Source organism: Salvia hispanica, chromosome 2 (assembly GCF_029641045.1).
Source record: "Salvia hispanica isolate PSC_SH4W2 chromosome 2, Shi_PSC_v1, whole genome shotgun sequence".
Taxonomy (NCBI): Eukaryota; Viridiplantae; Streptophyta; class Magnoliopsida; order Lamiales; family Lamiaceae; genus Salvia; species Salvia hispanica.
In genome coordinates this window covers 48,272,165-48,293,573 of record NC_142693.1, presented here as the reverse complement: position 1 = coordinate 48,293,573, position 21,409 = coordinate 48,272,165, and the positions used below count along the sequence as shown (strand labels likewise).

General features: G+C 35.7%; 2 protein-coding genes and 1 pseudogene across 3 annotated transcripts; all 3 read right to left on the bottom strand.

Moving 5' to 3' along the window:
• Positions 1-670: 670 nt before the first annotated feature.
• LOC125196710 (carotenoid cleavage dioxygenase 8 homolog B, chloroplastic-like) lies at positions 671-3,309 on the bottom strand (annotated as a pseudogene). Its single transcript, XR_016135969.1, has 6 exons — positions 2,732-3,309; positions 1,822-2,566; positions 1,544-1,737; positions 1,268-1,457; positions 1,076-1,178; positions 671-948 (listed from the first exon to the last, which is right to left on the bottom strand). The product of XR_016135969.1 is annotated as a carotenoid cleavage dioxygenase 8 homolog B, chloroplastic-like (transcript).
• Positions 3,310-8,805: 5,496 nt separating this feature from the next.
• On the bottom strand, positions 8,806-10,328 carry LOC125211988 (uncharacterized). The gene is made up of 2 exons (XM_048112012.2): positions 9,586-10,328; positions 8,806-9,507 (listed from the first exon to the last, which is right to left on the bottom strand). Exons 1-2 carry the CDS (start codon positions 10,268-10,270, stop codon positions 9,227-9,229), a joined length of 966 nt encoding a protein of 321 aa, XP_047967969.1. The 5' UTR covers positions 10,271-10,328; the 3' UTR covers positions 8,806-9,226.
• Positions 10,329-10,657: 329 nt separating this feature from the next.
• LOC125201631 (Alkaline-phosphatase-like family protein) lies at positions 10,658-21,076 on the bottom strand. The gene is made up of 17 exons (XM_048099820.2): positions 20,839-21,076; positions 20,653-20,749; positions 20,443-20,487; positions 20,167-20,334; positions 19,986-20,070; positions 19,784-19,890; positions 19,164-19,244; positions 18,599-18,651; positions 18,435-18,531; positions 17,228-17,362; positions 14,356-14,452; positions 13,384-13,582; positions 12,897-12,990; positions 11,789-12,790; positions 11,304-11,396; positions 10,927-11,210; positions 10,658-10,827 (listed from the first exon to the last, which is right to left on the bottom strand). Exons 1-17 carry the CDS (start codon positions 20,970-20,972, stop codon positions 10,719-10,721), a joined length of 2,880 nt encoding a protein of 959 aa, XP_047955777.1. The 5' UTR covers positions 20,973-21,076; the 3' UTR covers positions 10,658-10,718.
• Between the last annotated feature and the right edge of the window lie 333 nt (positions 21,077-21,409).

Below are 21,409 nucleotides of genomic sequence, written 5' to 3'. Positions count from 1 at the left end.
TATCAACAAATACATCAAAAAATCTCAATAAAACCATGTAAAAATCTCAATAAATATGTGTTGATATTTGTAATACACAATGTTGATATAATAGAAAAACATTCACAAAAATTATCATATGTTAACATAATGACGACGATATTACCCTTTTGTTGATATTTAGTACTATTTATTGAGATTCGTAAAATTTAATCTCATCCACTCATTTTAATATTTAAGGATCCAGATTTGGTCTTGATTTTGGATTTGGTCCTGATTTTGGTTATTTATAATAACAGCGACTAAATAACAGAAAAATAATTACTCCATCTATCAATTTTTTAATATTAGAATATTCATTATATATAACTTTGTCAATATTTGAAGGAAGGATAAATAACTAGAAATAGGGCAAAATTTATGATACTATAAACAACTTTTAAAATTGAGGGGAATATCAAAATATTCCCCTCAACTCAATAAGTTTATGATTACTTAAAAAAATATCACACTTCGCTCGGCACATATGCCGTGACCTATCTCTACAATCGTTCTTCGTGTCTCAATTTGTATAAAAGGATTACACAATTTAATCTTAATTATTATCATTAATTATTAAATTACTAATATAAGGTTTCTAATGAAACGCTTGAATTATTCTAGATTAGAAATGCAACAGAATAAATTCAACTGAGAAAATTCTAGAATCTTTAGATATTTCAGAAAATGCATGAGAAACAGTTTCACAAAATATATCAGAACAAGGTCTGCTCTGCTACAGCATTGTGAAAACCAAACACTAGTAGTACATTAGTTAAAAGATCTAATTCTTGGGAACCCAGCAACCATGCAGCCCATAAGGAAGACCATAGGGAAATTTAGCTCTAGCAATCTCTTCAAAAGTAGTTCCATCCAACACCAAGGCAAACCCATCACCATTCTTCTGACTAACCATGGAGATCACAACACCTGCAACCGTACATGTGACATTAGTATACAACAATGAGATTGGATTCTCACACAAAAAAAGTGGGTAGTAATTATTAGCAGTAGAATAAAATAGTGAAATAAATTTTTGAGAGCAAATTAAACTCACCATTATCTTCTTGAGTGGCACCCGGCCCAGCTACAAAGAAGGGCTCGGATGGGATAGAGCCTTCCTCACACCAGCTCTTAGCCTTCTTGTCCACTAAATCAAGCTACACAACAAAATTATGGAGTATTAAACACAAGTGAAGTGTTATTGGAAAAGAGGGTAAAATTAATCAAGATATGAATGAATGAATACCTTAGTAATGGTATTTGGGAAGTTGCAAGGCCTTTGTGCACCAGTAGCATAAGCATAGCGATATTTCTTCCCCAAAAAGTTAGGGTTAATGCTACACATATCCATGCCTCTCCCATGCTCATTAGGATCCAATGCTGCCTCTAATGTCCCATTTGGGCTCCCATCAATTGGAATCCTAAATCTCCCAACCCTTCATAAATAAACAGTAGTATTAGTATAATTATTTGACATATATCAATAGAGAAGTAAATAAAGATAAAAAGATATTAAACAGACTTTGCATCAGGCAACACATCTTGGCCGTGTAACGAGCGAAGATTATGGAGAGAAAGGTTCGGAAGAATAGCAGGATCAGCATTATGTTCACAACAATCAGCAATAACAGCCGCCACTCTTCCATCTTCATCGGTCTCTTCGTAAGCATTGATGAAATGAAAAGTCACAAACGGAGGAACCTCCACACTCGCCACCTTAATTATAATTAATTAAACAAGAATTAAAACATAAATTTTACGGTACTTTTTAATAAATGAAAAAAGAAGAGAATTACTTACAGTCTTGCCAGTAGCTTTGCATATAACGTGCATGTAGGCTTTGGGAGTCAGGAAGCCATTGAAACTCATACAACTCTGTGGGCTCAGCCTTCAGCAAATTCTGTGGACAATACCTAAGCGGCATCTCCGGGACAACCACATAGTTCTCGGTGACCGGGAAGGAATGGACCCAGCCGGGGGATGGCCTGCCCCGACAATTGACACGCCCCATGAGTTTCCTCTCATTGGTCCCAGGGTTCATCCTGACGACTTGGTGGCCGGGGTTGATTAGGTCGGGCAACAAAGTAATATACTCGGTATCAGTGACAATTGGATGGGCCGCTTGGATGAGGCCACCCAAATTGTCAGTATACTCGAACTTCCCCAACGTCTCTAACGTGTCGGGGTCAATAAGAATAGAGCCTTTTTGGGTCTCGGTCAAGCATAGGACTCGTCCATCGCCTAGCTTAACCACACCGGTCATCGTATTGTCAGTAAGGGAAGCACCCGAAAACAGCTTACTAGGTCGCCCATGTAGTCTAAGAAATTCTCGCTTTTGAGGCCATTATCGGAGAATTCACGGAAGCAAACTTTTTGATTCATTTGGGCAGCTTTGTACGCTTCAGACTCGATTTGGCGATGCCCCAACAAGACGCCCGCTGTCAAAGTTGAGGCGGACGAGGGTGGCTTACCCATCAAAGAGGTGCTGGAGGTTGTAATCTCCGACGTGCCATACACCCGGACCGTTTCTTAGATATGTCCAATTCTGAAAATAAATTAATTTTGGTATTAGACTAGCATGTAATGGAACTATATATATCACCTAATTAATTAAACATTTGATTTTGCTACTACAGTACTATTTTATTTTAGTAGTAACAATCAATTATCAAAATTAAAAGTACTTACTATACGAGTACATTATACATACCAGCCATTGAGGAATTTCTCCTTCAACTTGAAGCTCTCCTTGCCATCTCTCTTGCCTAACACTAGTAAAAGCAACATGTGTCTTCTCATTACTTTCAGCTTCCTTTGCAACAACTTCATTTGTAGCTACTTTTGAGATTGTTAGCAATTGCCTATTCTCATTCAAAACCCTATTCGGAAATGTTTTCCCAAACAACGATGAGCAGGACTCATGTTTGCCTCGATGGCTATGACAGCTGCCCAATCTTCTTTTCGACTGATTGAAGGGTGCAAAAATGGGAGAAATTCTCAGGGAAGCCATTGCTTGATTGATGCTAAAATTATAAAAGACTTGATAAATGTTTGATTGTGTTTGTAATTTTGGTGAAAGAAACAAACGTATTTATAGGTGCTAAATCCTCATGTCCACTTCGAATTAAACTAAATTTAAAATTGAAAACGTTCCAACTTCTATATATAATATAATAATGTTATTAATATTCTTGGAAATACTACCTATATACGCATTTAAACATACTACTCCTATGATAGTTTCAAAATCCTTGCTTCTACCGATAGTGATATAATAATTGTAGTTTAATATACTCCATATTCAACTCTTCATCTCGTGAACTTTCATATCATTTAGATTCCTGAAAATATATCATAGTAAAAAATACTACTATAAATATTGATTGTTGTACAGGGGGATTTGTTTGAGGGGTTATTGTGGAGTATTAATTATTTGCTGTACTGGGACTTGTAGTATTCATCTTCTCCAAATAATATTCCGCCTTCACGTGACACTATAGGTCGTCCCTTTCTACTTTCTAGAGAAAAGAAAATACCACTACGACTACTATCTATAAGTCAAAAAGGTTAAAGAAAAAGAGAATAGAGAAAGCATTTGAACTCGAAAATTGTTTTAAACCAATTATAAATTTATACCCGTTAACAAGACAGAAAGTAATTGTTAAAATGTAAAAACAAATCATTTTAAAACAGTTCATCTCTCATAGATATAGGTTATTTAGTATTGTCACAGATTTTAATGTATAATTTGATAAAATAAATTAAAAAAGGAAAAAATAATTGAAATTGCATAGTAGATGGTGAAACACATAAATAATAAAGTAAAAGATAAGAGAAAAAGGTTTAGGATTAAAATAAAAGAGAAAAGGAAAAAGTAGTTAAATTGTATAGTGGATGGTGTGACCTATAAATAATAAAGTGAAAGTGAAGAAGATGAAAAAGATTCACATACAAAGCTATGTTTTACCTCTATCTATAATTTAACATTAGATAGCATAATAGTATATATAGTACTATACACTACAAAAACTTGCATTTTACCGCTAGACGTGGTTCGAAGCTATTTCCAACCGGATTATTTCTAAAAATATACAAACAAGATAGAAACAAATACTATTATTTTTATTTTGACCGATAGATATTTTAGAAGGTTCAAAACAAGAAATATATTATGAATTGAAGGATCCATAGTAGAAGAAGTTTCTACGTTTTGTTGGTATTATTATTAGAATTATGTGAGAACAAACATAAAGAACAAGCCCTCATAAGTAATTATGGTGGAGAAAGCAATAGTAGTGTTTTTAAGGGGGGCAGATGCTCTTAGACTATGTTTATCAGCAACCACCCAACCCAACCCAACCAGCCACTTTTTCAATATTTAATTTATTTCTATCTCCTCCACATCATCTTCCACATCATCAATATTTATCCAACCCAACCACCCACATTTTCATGGTTTATCAATGACCACCCCAACCACCCAACCACACTATTATATATTTATTTTTATATTATTTTTTAATAATATTATTAATACATGAAATACTTATTATTGTAAATTTATAGAAAAACGTAATAAATGACAAACTAAAAATTATAAAAACAAACAAAAAAAAATATACATTACAATAATTGAAATATAAAATTTAAAATACATAATTGGTGCTCATACATAAGATGAAAACTAGACATTCAATTGCAATTGCCGAATTTTGCCCATATATGCTCAACCAAATCGTCTCGCAGAGCTTTGTGAGCTTCTCTGTTTTGAAGTTGGGCTTTGTTTTTCATGTAAGAAGCTAGACTCGCAATTCTATTCGTAGAATATATGAAATCATTATTCGCATCTCCATCTCCATTCTCATGACTACTTTGTCCAAGTCGATCTTGAATAAATTCTGCTGGATCACAATAGTTCGAATATGTGCTTCTTTCGTCTTCCACTATCATATTGTGCAAGATTATGCAAGCAATCATTATCTTCCCCATAATATCACGATCCCAAATAAGACATGGACATTTGATAAAAGCAAAACGAGCTTGCAAAACACCAAAAGCTCGTTCAACATCTTTTCGCGCAGACTCTTGATGTCGAGCAAACAACTTGTGCCTCATCGTTTGTGGACCTGGTATAGATTTGACAAACGCCGCCCATTGAGGATATATGCCATCAGTGAGATAATATCCCATATTTTTTTCCTGGCCATTTACTATGTAATTGACCTTCGGTGCTCGACCTTCCAAAATATCATCAAAAACAGGAGATTGATCAAGCACATTAATATCATTTCTCGAACCTGGAGTTCCAAAAAAAGCATGCCATATCCACAAATCTTGAGATGCTACTGCTTCCAAGATGATTGTCGGATTCCCGCTTCTTCCGGCATATTGAGAAGGATTAAAATTTTGGGAAGGGTTGTAGTTTTGGGAAGGATAGAAATTTGGGGAATCGGAGAATATATTATTCTCATCATCATCCATAGTTAGCAACAAAGTAAGCTTAAAAATATGAAATTTTATCAAACAAGAAGATTATAGGAGGAGGAAAGAGATATTTTTTTTTGTGTGCAAACTATAGCAAATGTGGTCTCTATTTATAGAGGAAGAAAAATTATGAATTTTGATATAATTTTTATAATTTTATAATATTTTATATTAAAGATATATTAATTTAAAAGTATATATATATCAACCAATGAGATTGTGCCATTTGGCACAATCTCATTGGATGATGGAATGGAGACCGCCTGGTTGGTGTTTGGGTGGAGAGAGACCGTGGTCTACTTGAGATTGAGACAATATTATTGATTTTTTATTTTTTTTTTAAAGGTGGGGTGAGGTGGCGGTCGACCCACCCCACCGATAAACATAGTCTTACAGTTTTCAATCCTTCGCACATATATATTTTACTCAATTTACTCAATTGTTCCGATGTTACAACCACTTATCTAAAGTGAGTAATAACATTTCTTAAAATATTCATCTTCTTATACACATTAGTATATATCTAATTAGTATATATCTAATGTGTATTCTTTTACGTCTGAATTATTGTTTGAACATCAAAAGATATGATCAAATCCAATTTTGTCATATTTTGACTTTGGATATATAGTCGCTGCACAATTTGCGGATTGGTTCAAAAGATTTAAGAAGACAGTGACGTGAACAAATTTAGATTGAGATCTTGCAAAAGTTAAAATGAGAATTTTTTTTTTGCCGCATCATTTAGACCTTTTTAATTTATTTTTCTAAAAGTAAGTTACAATATTTGAATAATATCTGAAGTTATATTTAGGTAAACATTCTGTTCATTTAGTTATTACCAAATGAAAAATTGCAAACTTACTGGTATATAATTTGGTATGATTTTTTTTTTTCAAAACTACATGTTCTGTTGGTATTGTTCTTTTTAGAAATATATCCAATTTAATGAGTTTAATTATTACAAAACTATATCACAAGTCATTTATTTGATTATATTGCATAATTAAGGATAATACTAATAGTAATAAAAAAAAATAGTAGGAGTAGTACTGTTTGTACACTATTATAATTATTTCTTGGATCGATTCACTCATTAGTGAAAAATTTGACACTAAAAATGTACTAATAAACATGAGATATTCAAAGCTTCAATTAGTAATTAAGATTTGACTAAACGCTAAACTTAAAGTGGTCATAAATCACCTCATTCAAATAATACACCATTTCATACTATACTAATAAAATACTGACACGTGGATATTTTTTAATCAGCGCCATCTCAATGAGTGTTAGGCTGAAAAGCAACTGAATCATCTTCTTTCTCTTCACTCGCTGCCTTTTGCTGTTGCTGCTTCTAGTTTTTCAATTTTCAGTAGCTTGACAAAGTTTGAGAGATTAAGAGAAAAAAAGTAGTGAAAATAGAGTTAGTGGATTATGGGGTCCATGTCCTAAAATAAAAAGATTCTAAAATTTCTATTTTTAAGGAACAGCCCAAAATGGAAATAGTTGCTATTTTTAAAAAACAGATGGACTACACTCTCAAGAACTCAAGAACCCAAGTTTTTGCACGAACACTTTTTTCTCTTGCAAGAACCAATTAAACGCCACCAACAGAAACCAATTAAGCCCTCTAGGACATAGACAAGATGAGCCAATAATACTACTCCCTCCGTCCGGCTAAGATGACACATTGCTTAGCCGGTACGGGATTTTAGGAGTTATTGGTTAAAGTGTTTAATTGGAGAGAGAAGATGGGTGTAAGTATTAAAGTAGAGAGATAAAGAAAGATAAATATTTTAATAGGAGTGAGAAAAAGTGGTTGAGTGTATTAATTGGAGAGAGAAAGTTACCAAAAAAGGAAATGTGTCATCTTAGTTGGGACAAACTAAAAAGGAAAACGTGTCATCTTAAGCGGGACGGAGGGAGTACTAATTAACAAATTCTGAATTTGAATTTCAAAAATCACAGTCTGCAGTTTTATGAAATCAATCGTGCAATACGTTATATCTAATATGAAAATCACATCAACGCCTATCAGAGCTAAAATTGCAAGACCTAGAGAGAATGAAAGCGGTATTACAAATAGCGAGGAGAGGGCATTGGTCGCTGTCGTTCCGGAGAATGATAGGCACTGTTTTCCCAAGAAAGTGAATGTCTTTAGTGTTATGCACCATCTCCTTCTCGCGCTTGGCCTCCAACAGCAGCGCATCGGAGGGTGAACCGACTAGGTTTCATCAGCGCGAACTAGGGTTCCATTTGAATGTCATTTGATTTTTTTTTTTAAAAGTTTGCAGAGTGAGACAGAGACAACGATTCAAATTGTATGAAGTGGGAGATCTCAGAGAAGGGAGACTAAATTTTTTGTTTTGTATTTTTTGTTATTTTTCCTTTTGTTAAAGATTATTTTTATTTTCAAATTTTTTCCAAAATGATTACTATGTTATAATTTAGTCGTTAATAAAACATTATTAGTAACCTAATTCGGTCAAAATACACTACATTGGCGTTGACTGTCACTTTTTCACGACGCCGTTCATAAAGGACTAATCCGGTCCGTTTTCAATTGTGTGGGACGGAATAAATCAAAAGATATTGTTCTTGACCAAATTCGTAAAATCGCCATATGTTTAGGACTACTTTTAGCCTTTAGTCTTCTTTCTTCAAGTTAGGTTCCGAATTTTTGAGTTCAACAACTCTAGATACTAGAATTAGCAAATCGCAAGATACCAAATAATGTAGAATAGGAAAATATCATAACAAAATTTGAAAAAGTTAAAGTGGTCGTCAGTTTAAACCTGAAAAAACAGAGGCTCTCGTCCACCTCTTTCAAGATAAAGCCAACCCCAACAATCCATAGAACCAATAGTTTACAACTTTACATAGGCAGTCAAATAAATATGGATTAAATGCAACAACAGTCCAGCAAAATGCATGGGTGTGAGTCAACATAAAACTTGAGAATATAACATGATATAACTTAAACTGCTAGTCAATTGGGTTTCTGGAACAAACAAAGTTCAGACTTGGAACGAAAGATTAGCTCCTTCTAACAGTCTTAACTCCAACCACATATTACAACAGATCATTGAAAGGAATGTAGCAAGTACTAACCATACTACCAAACTGAAAAGTAAATGATACGTTAAGGAGTAAAATTCTATTTTTCTCTGTTATTCAATCTTGTGTCTGTCCTATTAACTGGATCACATCATTCTATACACAAAGCCTGCAATAGTTAAGTAGTATGATACTGAAAAGGAAATACTCCAAGATACGGCCTGATCATCATTAAAGGCAGAAACCAAGACTAAATTGCTATATTTTCCTTTCAATTCAATCATGGAACAAGTACATGTTTGGGAAAAGAAGAATACTTTGGTTATTACTACCTTATTATGATAAAGAAGATTCGGAAATAGAAGCCCTAAGACTAAGACTGGATTTGGTGCAAATACAAACATAGTACTATGAGTTAATGGATGGACATAATAGGAAAATTTTTCTCATAGACTAAAACAACTAACTATTGGCAATTTGACAAGAAAGCAAAAACCAACTTACACAGCTAGAGCACATTGTGTGTGTCATCACTATCCCAAAAGGCTATAGATTTACAGGAAAGAAGCAAAACAGTAACGAAGCAGAAAAGCTGATAATTTCTTTCCTACACCAAATAAGCAATTACCTTCCTGCTTCAGTCAGTTGTATCAACATCATTTTACAAGGCCATTGGTCTCCCATTTCCCATATCAAATTCGCACGGCAAACTAACGAATACATCATCATCTCCATTAAGGAACTCCAGTCCCCCCAAACAAGGCTCGGGTTCGTCATTAAAACAACTCTCGTCCCTAACTCCGTATACACGATGTGCCTCGTCGCCATCGATATTAATCCCTCTACCCAACAACTTCTTTGATTTCCAGGGCGCGGATTTCATCCTCTTTCTTGAATTTCCTTCCGTTCTCGCCTTTTTTCCATTAACATGAGCCTGAGAACCTGTTCCCTGAAATCTGTCATAATCTAAAACAACAACACAATCTTCAAATGTAGCAGAATTGAAATCCGGCATTTTACCTAAGTGATGCGAAGGCGCGAAGGGAAGCCATAATTTGTCTCGAATTGGCTTTCCATCGTTGGAACGAAGCGCGAACGGCATGAATCCAGGGCAGCAGTACTGGCCCCTGGACACCACGTCCGGCGGCGGCGGAGGCCCCGCAATCGGCACGGCGTGAAGCACTCGTCTACACCTCTGATTCTGGCACTTCAAGCAGCAATCCTCGAAAACCTTATCATACTCGTAGACGTAATAGCAATAAGGGCAGATTGTCCAAAAGGTAGCGGAGGTAGAGACGGCGGGATCGAAAAACGCCTGCAACTCGGCATCGAACCGGGCCTTCTCGAGGGGATTAGACAGGACGGACCACGCTTTGACCGCCAAATCGAAGGCCTCGGATGCGAAGGGGCAGCGGTTGGTATTGGGATCGAGAATTGAAGTTAGGGTTTCGAAGGTGGAGTCGATTCGAGAGGAATCGGAGTCGAAATAGGGGAGATTGAGGACGGCGTAGTAGTCATGGTGAGTGGCGGTGATTTTGGAGGCGGAGAGGACGGAGGCGGTGGAGAGGATTCTGACGGGGGCGGGATTTGTGGGGTCGGAATCGTGGGCGCGGGCGGCGTAGTTGATGCAGTCGGCGAAGTTGCGGCTTTGGAGGAGATATTCGGCCGCGTTTAGAAGCGTTTGCGTTTCGGATTCGTTACCCATAACCGCGAACGGGATTGGAAAAAGGTCAATCGAATCGAATCAAATTAAAGCAAACAAGTTTTTTTATATATATATATTCATGCTGAATTCTGTTAAATTCAATTCTTTATTCCAAAACAGATAATACTACTAAGTAGCATTTCATTGATTATATTGTTTTATACAGGTTCCAATTTTGAAAATTGAACAAGGCCTAATTTCTTCTCAAGTACTCTTCTTATTAAGATGATCTTCTTATTAAGATGATAATTTTTAGATATGGTAGTTATTTCTCTTTATCTTTCCAAAATAATTTTTACAAAGAAAAAGTAAATATGGCAATTGTTTCTATTTACATTTCCATTTACTCTGTTCCTTGAAGATGCTCAATCGTAATATTATCTAATAGGAACCAAATTTTGATCATATAAAAAACTCATAAGCATCATTTGAAAAACGTATTGATTCACTACACTCGATGTCGATAATACCTAACAATGCATGTGTAAGTTACAGTCAAGGCGATGAATGATACACCAATGTAGACGCAAGCTGTTGTGCCACAAACGTAGAGATACCTGCAAAACAACCGTGACTCCATCATGCCTCGTGCTAATATGAAGGTTTGGTTTGTGGAGTTAGGCAATAGAAGCAGCTTTTTTTGGGGGGGAACTTACTTTGGGGAGAAGACGCTCCAGACGAATAAGTGGTTCCTCATTAGAAGCAATACGATTGTGTACGCAAGTAGGACGATGGAATTCAATCCCAGTGGAACTAGACAAGGATATCCTAGCGTCGTTTTCAGAAGATGTCCAAAATCAACATCCTGGGAATTGGCAAGTGTTGTTGCATCCATCACGGAGACATCCATCAATGTGCTAAGAAGAGCTAACATTGGGGAGGCATACGTGATAATGAACATCAAAATACCAGAAATCACAGTTGAGTGGCTCGACATGCCCTGGGAAGCACCAGAATAGAGACATGGAAAGAGTTAATGCACACATACATGAGCATGAGAACATAATTGCAAAGTTAAGAAGGTAGAACGTACTATGAAAGCCCCGGCAACATCAATTGTAGCAAGAGTGTTTGTATTACCAAGACCAAAGTGGCCAGCCATTCCCAAATAGTACAGAGCAGCAACCTAAAAGTGCAGCCACTCATGATTTGATCCATAAAAGCAGTCAAACAAATACGAAAGTGTTTCCAACATTTTTAGCAGATACATTGCCAATGCAGTTTGCAAACCAACATTTAAAAACAAATTCATTTACAGAGAAAATTTGCACAAGATTTATAATTGGTGTTTGAATGTTCCTGGTTTTACACTTGCAAGTAGTAAAAATTTGCATAACTCATGCCAAAAGAAGGAAAAAGTTTAGAGATGTGTGGCAAATCTCATGAACCAAAGATCTCATGAAAATGCAGGAAACCATTTACTTTATTCAAATGAAAAGAGATAGATATACAGAAAGAAGTGAAAATGTAGGGATCTAAATGTATTTTCCCATGAGAATATATTGAGATTCAACTGACCTTAGTCCAGTGCTTCAAATGAATGCCACCCTCAGAAAAATAGCATAGGGTAGCCAAAATTTGCACAAGAAGTAGATATGTGGGCATTGAATTTATAGGCTGTTGTAGCAGAAGTTGTAACAAAGACCAAGAGAATGCATAACACCAGCCAATAACAAATATAACATCTCTAATACAGAGAAGTTCACATTGACTTTCTTGTAAAGCATCACTCGATGCTCTGGTGATGTCTTTAGAGGTTTTGGGATCTCTGATCGGCTTCAACCACGGCAGAGAAAGAAGGACCCCCACAGTAATAGTCCCTATAAGTGCATAAAATATTTTTATCATTGTAGTACTCTGAATGCTCGATGATGTGAATGTGCCATCTTGGTAATTCAAAATTTGCTCCAAAATTATCAGCACCGGAACGAAGTATATCAGCAGTAAGAACAAGACTAAGTTAATTCTCAACCGCATTGCCAGAAGACCAGCTGAAAATGTGATAACGACAAGGACCAATGACAACAAATGCAGAGACTTTATAGCAACAGTCCCTGCCTGCTCAAGTAGCTTAGAAATGTCTGGTAGATAAGCCCAGTTGACACCACCCTGATGCCAGCCTCTGAGAACTCTCCTACATACTAGAACTACAATGATGCAACATATGCTATGGATTATTCTTACTTTTTTCCCAGATGTCAAAGTGAGTGCACTGCCATTGGTGATGGAGTGTATTGTCTTTCTCAGCAAGATCAAATAAAATGAAGAGGTCATGAAATGCCAAATGTATTGTTCTTCCTCTACCATAGAACTTGAAGCCATACTAAATACAAGGATAAACATTACAGCCACAATAAATAATTCCTCTAAATGCCACTTGTGAGTCTTGTCATCAGAGCTAGAAATGTAGTCACTTCCCTGGAGATTATTCTCTTGGCCAAGGAGGAAAAGGAGGCTCATAAGTATCAAAGACGACAGAAGCATTGCTGCTATTCCCAGTGCAAGTTGAACAAATGGCTTCTGTAATACCAAGAAACAAAGAACCCAACAAGGAAGAACAAGAGCAAGGTATCAATATTTTCCTTAGTAGAAATGAACTTTCCGGTAGAAAAGAATTCATACATACATCAGTTAATCTGCTTGATAACCACTTGCTTGCAATTCCAAGGAAATCATGATATGCCATAACTATGCTCTGGTAATCATCTCCATTGGTGGATCTATTTGAAGAATAGCGAAAAAGAGTGTTACACACTTTTTCTATGGAGGGATTATTAATATTAAATTAGGAATGTGATCAAATGAAAACTCTAAATACTGTTCAAACTCAAAACTATGATTAAAATGTCAACAGATCACAAAAAAGCATCATCAAGATGTCAACAGAATTTCAATGGTAATCAATGATTGATGTTGTGTTGATATTGTGTTGATACTGTGTTGACATTAAAATCTTGAAAGTTTACACTGTGTTGATTTTGTATTGAAACTGTGTTGAAGTTGTGTTGAGGAGTTTTGAGTTTGTACAATATATAAGTTTGCATTTTATCACTACCCTATTAAATTATGTATGGACACATACATATTTTCAAGAGGCTAAGAAGATTAATGACCTCAAAGAATTTGTTGACTTCCAGGATTCGTGGAGTTTATTGGCAGACAGATATAAGCAACAAAACCTCTCTGCACCATCATTTTTACCACTTCCAGAATCGCATGAGAATCTTGCACACTCAAATTCGGTGAAATGGGTTTGTAGTAGCCTCAGTAATTGCCAAGAGTTTAGCTCTAGTATCCTCAGCTGTTGTTCAGCTGCTTCATGCGAAAGATGAAAAAGAGATGCAATTATCATAAAATGGACAAGTGACACTGGAATTGTAATTAAGGAGTGGATTCGGTGAAATGGGAACAGACCAAGTTCTGAACTCCAGCTAGGATTAAGTTCATGGCAAGTTTAGGTGCTTTGATACAAGATAGATACCTCAATCTGAAGCTTTCATCCACTAACTAGAATATGTTTCTTTACCTATAAGCTTATGAACAGTAATGTTCTTAAATAACAATAACTTGTTATCATATTAATGTGCTTTGCTAGATGTCTTTTCACTATATGAAACTGAATATGCACCTTTATTAACAAGCAATTGAGCATATGACATATGTATTCTACATGCAAGATTCCACTAACCGGATTCTAGATTCTACTTTTAGGGTCTGCTATTGACGAGGTTGAAGGAAAGAAGCAAAATCATGTACTTCAAAGAGCAGCTCATCCAGTATCAGCTTATATGAGGCATTTCCATTCTTAAGCATTAGGCATACTTGATATTTAATTGGTAAAACAGATTTTCCTGTTGGTTGGAGAACCAAGCTTTAATTCTGGAGTCCCTTTAAGTAATTTTTCGACATCCAAGGACCAGACAATGGCGCAACTTCCACTTCTTCATTTGAGAAGAAAATACAAATAAAGTAACAGTAGCAAATGTATAAAAGGTTTCACAAATTGAGGAGGAAGTGAGACATCCAGAGAACACATTGCAAATGACAATACATTTATTATTAAGTGCCAGATAGTAATATAGAACCTCTGAGAGATGAGAAAACATCAGTCATTACAGTGCCGACATTATTTTTTGGAATAGGCACACCAAAGAGGAGGGCCAATGTTGAGGCAATGTCAACCTGAAAATGCAGAATAAGAGAAAAGATACCCATTATTAGAGCTTGCATAAAAGTTCATGTGGAAGTCTCTCTGTCACTATGAAAGTAACAAGAAATTAGTCAGGGAAACTTGTAATGTGTTGTGCGATATAGGTTAGGACATTGTCTCTAGTCTCTACAGATGGTGCATATAACAAGGTTGTATTTTTCAAATGTAACCATCAAATCAGTATTATAGAAGTTCAATACAACGGAGATAACAAGGCACTTATCAAGAATATGTAACTGTCAGACAAAGGCCTCACTCCTCGGAGATAAGATTATACTACACATCTTCCAATGAGTGAGAAAAAGATTTCACAGGCTTCAGTCTTTATCAAATTGTATCAAAATTTCTATTCGTTGTAAGTCCACATCCTTGAGATGCAGATATCTCCTAGCTTACAAAAGAACTAGATGCTAACCAATTTATTATAAACAGCTTCTAAATGGAACAAAGGTTAGTTGCCTTCGTCTCTGCTCATACGTATCTGTTTATAAGTTTGAGAAGCCACAAATACTTCAGCTTGCAACCACCATCGTGGATCAGGTAAATTACATTTAGATAACATTCGGTCTACAAGTCAGAGCCTGAAATAAATATAGACTAAAACACAAAGAAAAACCTAATAAATCAAGCAATGTTGTCAAATCAGTATGGCGGCTTGCCCGAAAACCGCCTCAGGGATATGGCGGTCATTAACTAAATAAATAAATAGGAGTAATACTTAAATATTTATATATAATTCAAAAAATTAGAAAATAATAAAAATATAACATCTAAAACTCTTAAAATAATTAATAAAGCATAAATCAAAAGCAATTTTATAAAAGTCTAATAATTAAGTTTAGTTCAACAAAACATAAATCCATCATAAGCAATACTCAATAGTCATCAAGCCCAACATAGTCTTCTAGTTCATCCTCATCAATATCATCGACATCCATTGCTTCATCATTGGCATTCATTGCTTCATCCTCTTGACATCCGCATACATTATCCTCAAATTCTTCATCTACAAGCCCTTGTCTCTCCCTTTTCTAGATATGGTGGTACCGTGGGTTCCATTTCCTTAGAATATCTAATACAACTTGAACTTTGTATAGAAGATTCTTTCCTTTTCTTTGACCTAGTATATGTCCAAGGCTCTCCAATGCCTTAAGCTTTATACACCATATCCCAATCAAGTGTATCATCATCATTATGAACCAAATGAAGCTAGGAAAAGCCAGACAACGAGGAGAGGGTCTGCACGACGGCGAGGGGCTGGGCGGCGGCGGCGTGGGGTAGGACTTAGGAGGCGGGCAGATTGTGAATAGCGTGAGAGAGGAGAGGATAAATAAGGTTTCAATTTCTCATTTTAATTTTAATCTAATTTTCATTTTCATTGTAAAATGTGTCAGAATGGATGGGTGAATTATTTGGGCTGGTTCAATTATCGGGCTTATAATCAAAATTCAACTAAAAGTCAAAATCAGACCAAAAAAAGTTAAAATTACAGCAAATGACTGCCATGGTGGATATTGCGGTGCCATGGCGGCCGACACAGAAAAATGCCATAAATCAGTGTGGCAATGGCGTTTTCATCACGAAGCGCTATGATACAGCGCCATATCGCCGCCATAATATCCCGCCATGGCGGTCATTTGATGTAATTTTGACTTTTTTTTGTCTGATTTTGACTTTTTAATTGAGTTTTGACTTTTTAGTCGAATATTGACTCTAAGCCCCATAATTGAACCGGCCCAAATAATCCACCCACCCATTCGAACCCATTTTACAATTAAAATTAGATTAAAATTAAAAAGAGAAATTGAAACCCTAATTATCCTCTGCTCCTCTCTCACACTATTCACAATCTGCCCGCCTCCTAAGTCCTACCCCCCACACCACTGCCGCACTCTCTCCTCCTTCTTTGGCTTCTCCCAGCTTCATTTGGTTCATAATGATGATGATACACTTGATTGGGATATGGTGTATAAAGCTTCAGGAGTTGGAGAGCCTAGGACATATACTAGATCAAAGAAAAGGAAAGAATCTTCTATACCAAGTTCAAGTTGTGTTAGCTATTCTAAGAAATAGGAACCCACGGTACCCACCATATCTAGAAAAGGGGGAGGCAAAGGGCTTGTAGATGAAACATTGAAAGATGAAGAATTTGAGGATAATGTATGCGGATGTCAAGAGGATGAAGCAATGGATGCCAATGATGAAGATGAAGCAATGGATGCCAATGATATTGATGAGGATGAACTAGAAGACTATGTTGGGCTTGATGATTGATGACTATTGAGTATAGCTTATGATGCCTTTATGTTTTGTTGAACTAAACTTTAATTATTAGACTTGAATTATTAGTCTTTTTTAGAATTGCTTTTGATTTTATGGTTTATTTTAAGAGTTTTAGATGTTATATTTTTATTATTCTCTTATTTTTTGAATTATACTATAAATATATAAGTATTATTTTATTTATTTAATTAATGACCGCCATATCTCGCCATACCGATACGCCATACCCGTGAGGCGGTTTTCCGGCGAACCGCCATACTGATTTGACAACATTGGTTAGGAGTTAGGTTTGGTTGACAATTTGGTTTGGGCTGTAGGTTAATTATTTTGCATTAATAACATAATTTGGTTTTGGGTGAAATAGGTTTATTTTATAGTAATCTACGCATCAAAGCTCATCAACTGTTATTCAATCATTTGACTTATTTATATCAAGTTAAAAACTAGATTTGAAGTCAGAGTACCTGGTAAGCTTCTTTAATATTTTCAGCATCACTGATCTTTTCAGCACTAATGAAAAGTGCCAAAGAATCTGTTTCCTCATACGAAGACCCCCCATGATTACCACCATCAGTCATGCCATGATCACTTACTACCACCTGGAATTTAGATAGACCGCATTAATATATGTATATAGCATTGTCATTCCAAAGCTATGAAATGGCATGCGCTATAGTATTTGACCTTATAAGTTTCATCATTAGCATGATCAAAGTCAAGTAAAACTAGATCATGATTGAATAAAGACAGAAGGGAAACTCCATATTATTGGCTTATCCAGTTCATGAATGCACATCTCGCCCAGTCACACTAGCAAAATGGTACTATGAAATAACAAAATTTTACAGGGACAACATACAAGTAAACACCAATATCAGCATTGCATGAGAAGATTCAACGATTAAGTCAGATTTTTACTGTCCTTCAGAAATAGTAAATCGAGAAGCCTGAAACCATTTTGCAACTTTCTTTGACTTAAGCAGTGATATCTATGGTCGCGTGTCCAATAACCTTATACATCAAATTTTAACTTTTGGAATCTAGAAAGAGCAGGCACTCAATAAGAATAAATTATATTTTAATATGACAATAGAGAAAAAATTTCTGAATTCTGAGTAATCTTTAACATGTTTTCCCCTCTCTAACTAATTAAATACATCAACTAAGATCATCAGTGCAAATATTATCCTGTATTAAGACAAAATCATTCCATATTAACAAATAAGGATGACATTCACACTGTTTGAATAATTTGATGATACATTGAGTTTTCAATGAGCATTGATCAAATCTGTTTCTTCCACGCTACAATGCATAATGTATGCAACGCTATGCTCTAACTTAAATAACTAATATCGATGCAACCAAAAGGTCGCCAATTTCAATATGGTAACTTTACTATAACCTCAGAAAGTATGTTGTAAACCTTGATTATGGAAGAAAACATGTCAAACAAATCATGTAAAGCCATTCAAAGGTCATTGTCAGTTAAACAAGTTTATTAGGTGCAGTTACCTAACCACATGATTTAATTTAAAACACTTTATATCTGGTTCATTACAATGCTTCAAGCCAAGATGCTGTATATAGCTTATGTAATACTGATAGTAGCTGATTATGTAAAACTAGCGGCGCACCAGAAATTTCAGATGAGAATAAAGCAGCACGAACCATAAGTGTCCGCCTTTGCTTCATTTCTTGAACTAATGTTGAATGAATCCTTTCAATTACTCTATCCATCTCCATCAGTTTAGGGCTCATCAAGGCACTGGCAGTCGAAAATTGGCAACATATGAGTAAGTAATTTAGAAGTATAGCAAAATAAGAAGCATTACCTATTACGCCCGCCAATATGTCCAACATGATCCAATCCAAGATAATGAAGAATCTGTAATATATCCCGGTTAATCTCAACATACATATTGAAATTACTTAAAAAGGAAAAAGTTTAAGCTTAAATCAGATAGGACATCCGATCAATAATCAAATGAATAAACTATTTACAACAAAAAATAAGCATCCTTAATTTTTCCAGAGCTTACTAATCCTATGAAGTAACAGCCACATTTTAATTTGTATCATGGAACTCTTATTCTTCTCCCCAAGCCAATCAAAAGGATTTTTTAAGTCTTTTTTCTCACCATAAAAACTGAAGCCACGGAAAATTATCATGAGCCAAGTTACTTAGGTAAATATATACACTTAAATTCCATTTTTTTAGTATGCAATTAAAACCAATTCAAGCTTGGCTATGAAACAGGAAGCTTAATTAATAGTGAGGAAAATGCAGTTTTATGCATAGAATATAATCTCAGAATAAATCTTGGGTACAAAACATCCATAGGGCGGGAGTTTATACTTTATAGTCCTATATGCTGAACTTGTGAATGATAGACTTACCAGAAGATCATTGTCAGTATGGCAAAGCTCATTTGTCAAGTGTCTAGAGACATTGTAATCGACTTCAATAGTGTCTTTGACCTGTTGTCAGACCAAAAGGATTGTTCAAAAAGTTTCCCCCTTTAGAAAGAATGGATATAGTAAAGGAAAAGAAGAACTTAAAGGAAAACACATTTTAAGTGTAGGTAACCAAGTAGACTGCTTCAGCTACCTCCCCAACATCAAAGCCTCATCTTTTGATAATTAGAACTACCACGAGAAACAGATTCGAGGGTCATATGAGCAGTCTCACTGACTAAGAAGTTCAGTAAACTACTTCTTACGGGAAAGAAGGTGAAATGCCTTTGTTAATTTTCATCTAGAAGACAGCACAACCATGATTCTCCAGGAGGCAAGCTGTAATTAAAACTCGTTTTCTATTACAAGAATCACCCAACCACTATAAATACTACAAATACTATGCATATGGAGTTGCAAGTAAAAAAACACTATGATGGTGTAATGTGCTGACAAAATAAAAAGATGTTTCGTGTTAGTACCTCCAACTGCACACTAAAAAAAGAAGTTCCTTAAGTGTCATGTCTACTCAATGTTTCTAGATATTCCGTATAACAACTTACAAAGAAACTGCTAACTCCATCATGCTTATCAAACATATTTGGAAACAGCTTAAGCCATGTTTCATCACCAAGCATCATCATTTTCCAGCCAATCCTGCGAAATTGAGCTGCGGATAGCACAGGCATAAGGATGTGAAACATGGGAGGCCCACTATATTGCTACGACAGCCAGTGAACATATTTAGATAATAAATAAACTTACCAATAAGGTTATCCTCCAAAAATGCTTGCGTATTAAAATTAGAAGCAACATCAAGAAATCCCCCAATAGCTCCAGAAACCATAGCCTGCTTTTAACCATCACTATTGTTAAGAACTCTGGTTACATCTATCCTTCACTCCTTAACCAATGAGTGCATAGAGAACTACAAAAATTTACTTGCCTTTAGGCGAGGCATTGTAACAGTCGGCGGTGCAGCCTTTGCGTGATAGCCAATTGCCAATCCACTAGCCAATAATGACTGTGTATACGGCATAGCTTCTATAAAAACCTTAGGGGGAGGCTCCCCATCCTTTCCAAGAAGAAATTCAGCTGGCAATCCATCAATAACCTGAACCACAGCTCATTAAATATAGTTAAAAGCCGATACTCGACCCTTAGAAAGTGGAGTAGTACTTAAACAGAACTATTAGCATTAACATTGTGAAAGTATACGTACCATTAATATTAATCTATCATACAATGGAGAAACACCAGATAGTTCCTGCATTCACCAGAACAAAACCACATAAGCTTACAGAAATTGAGGTAAATTGGATTCATAAATATCGACCAAAGAGAAGAAAAATAGTAATAGTATGATTGGTTTAAGTAGGGTCAATCAACCGAATTGATTTGGATTTTGGCATTTGAAATAACAAAGCAACACCTGATATAATGATTTGAGCTTTCCAGGAGGCAAAGTAGAAATATTATTATCGAAATGAATCGAATTGACGGCCGGCGGATAGAAGCTCTCGAATCCACTAAACCAAGCAACGGCATAAATGAGACAGAAGCAAAGCAAATTTGTTAATCCGCGGAAACTGAACATAAATGGAACAGAAAAGCAGACCTCATGCCGGAGAGAGAAGGCTTAACCGGAAAGAAACCGACGATGAAAAGATATAGACCAATAATCTGGATGAGCACAGCTGAAACTGTGACAAGAGGTAGGTTTTTGCACGTCAAAGAGTAGTCATTACCCATTCTTCTCTGCTTTGTAACCGCGCGTCGTCACGGTGCGTCGGAGTTTGAGTGTAGTCGCCGATGAAGAGAAAAAGTGAGAGAGAAGAGAGGAACTAGTGGGCCTATTGGGCTTGACTCAAAGCCCATAAAATCATTTGTCAAAGAGTGAACTATAAAATTAGTCTCACGACTAATCGAATGTTGGAGGTAGCTATGTTTCAAAAAATGCACCACATGCTTCTACGTATGGATATAATATCATTAGAAGTCATTTTTCATTATTTACGGTCTTCCATGCCCTTTTCACCCTCCTTTTTTCCAAAATGCCACTAAGGACATTTAGGTATATCCAATATTTCATCATTACATTTCATTAATATAAATAAATTTGAATTTTAAGAATATTGAAAAATAATTTATTAAAATATCAGAAATCATATAATACACATATTATCATC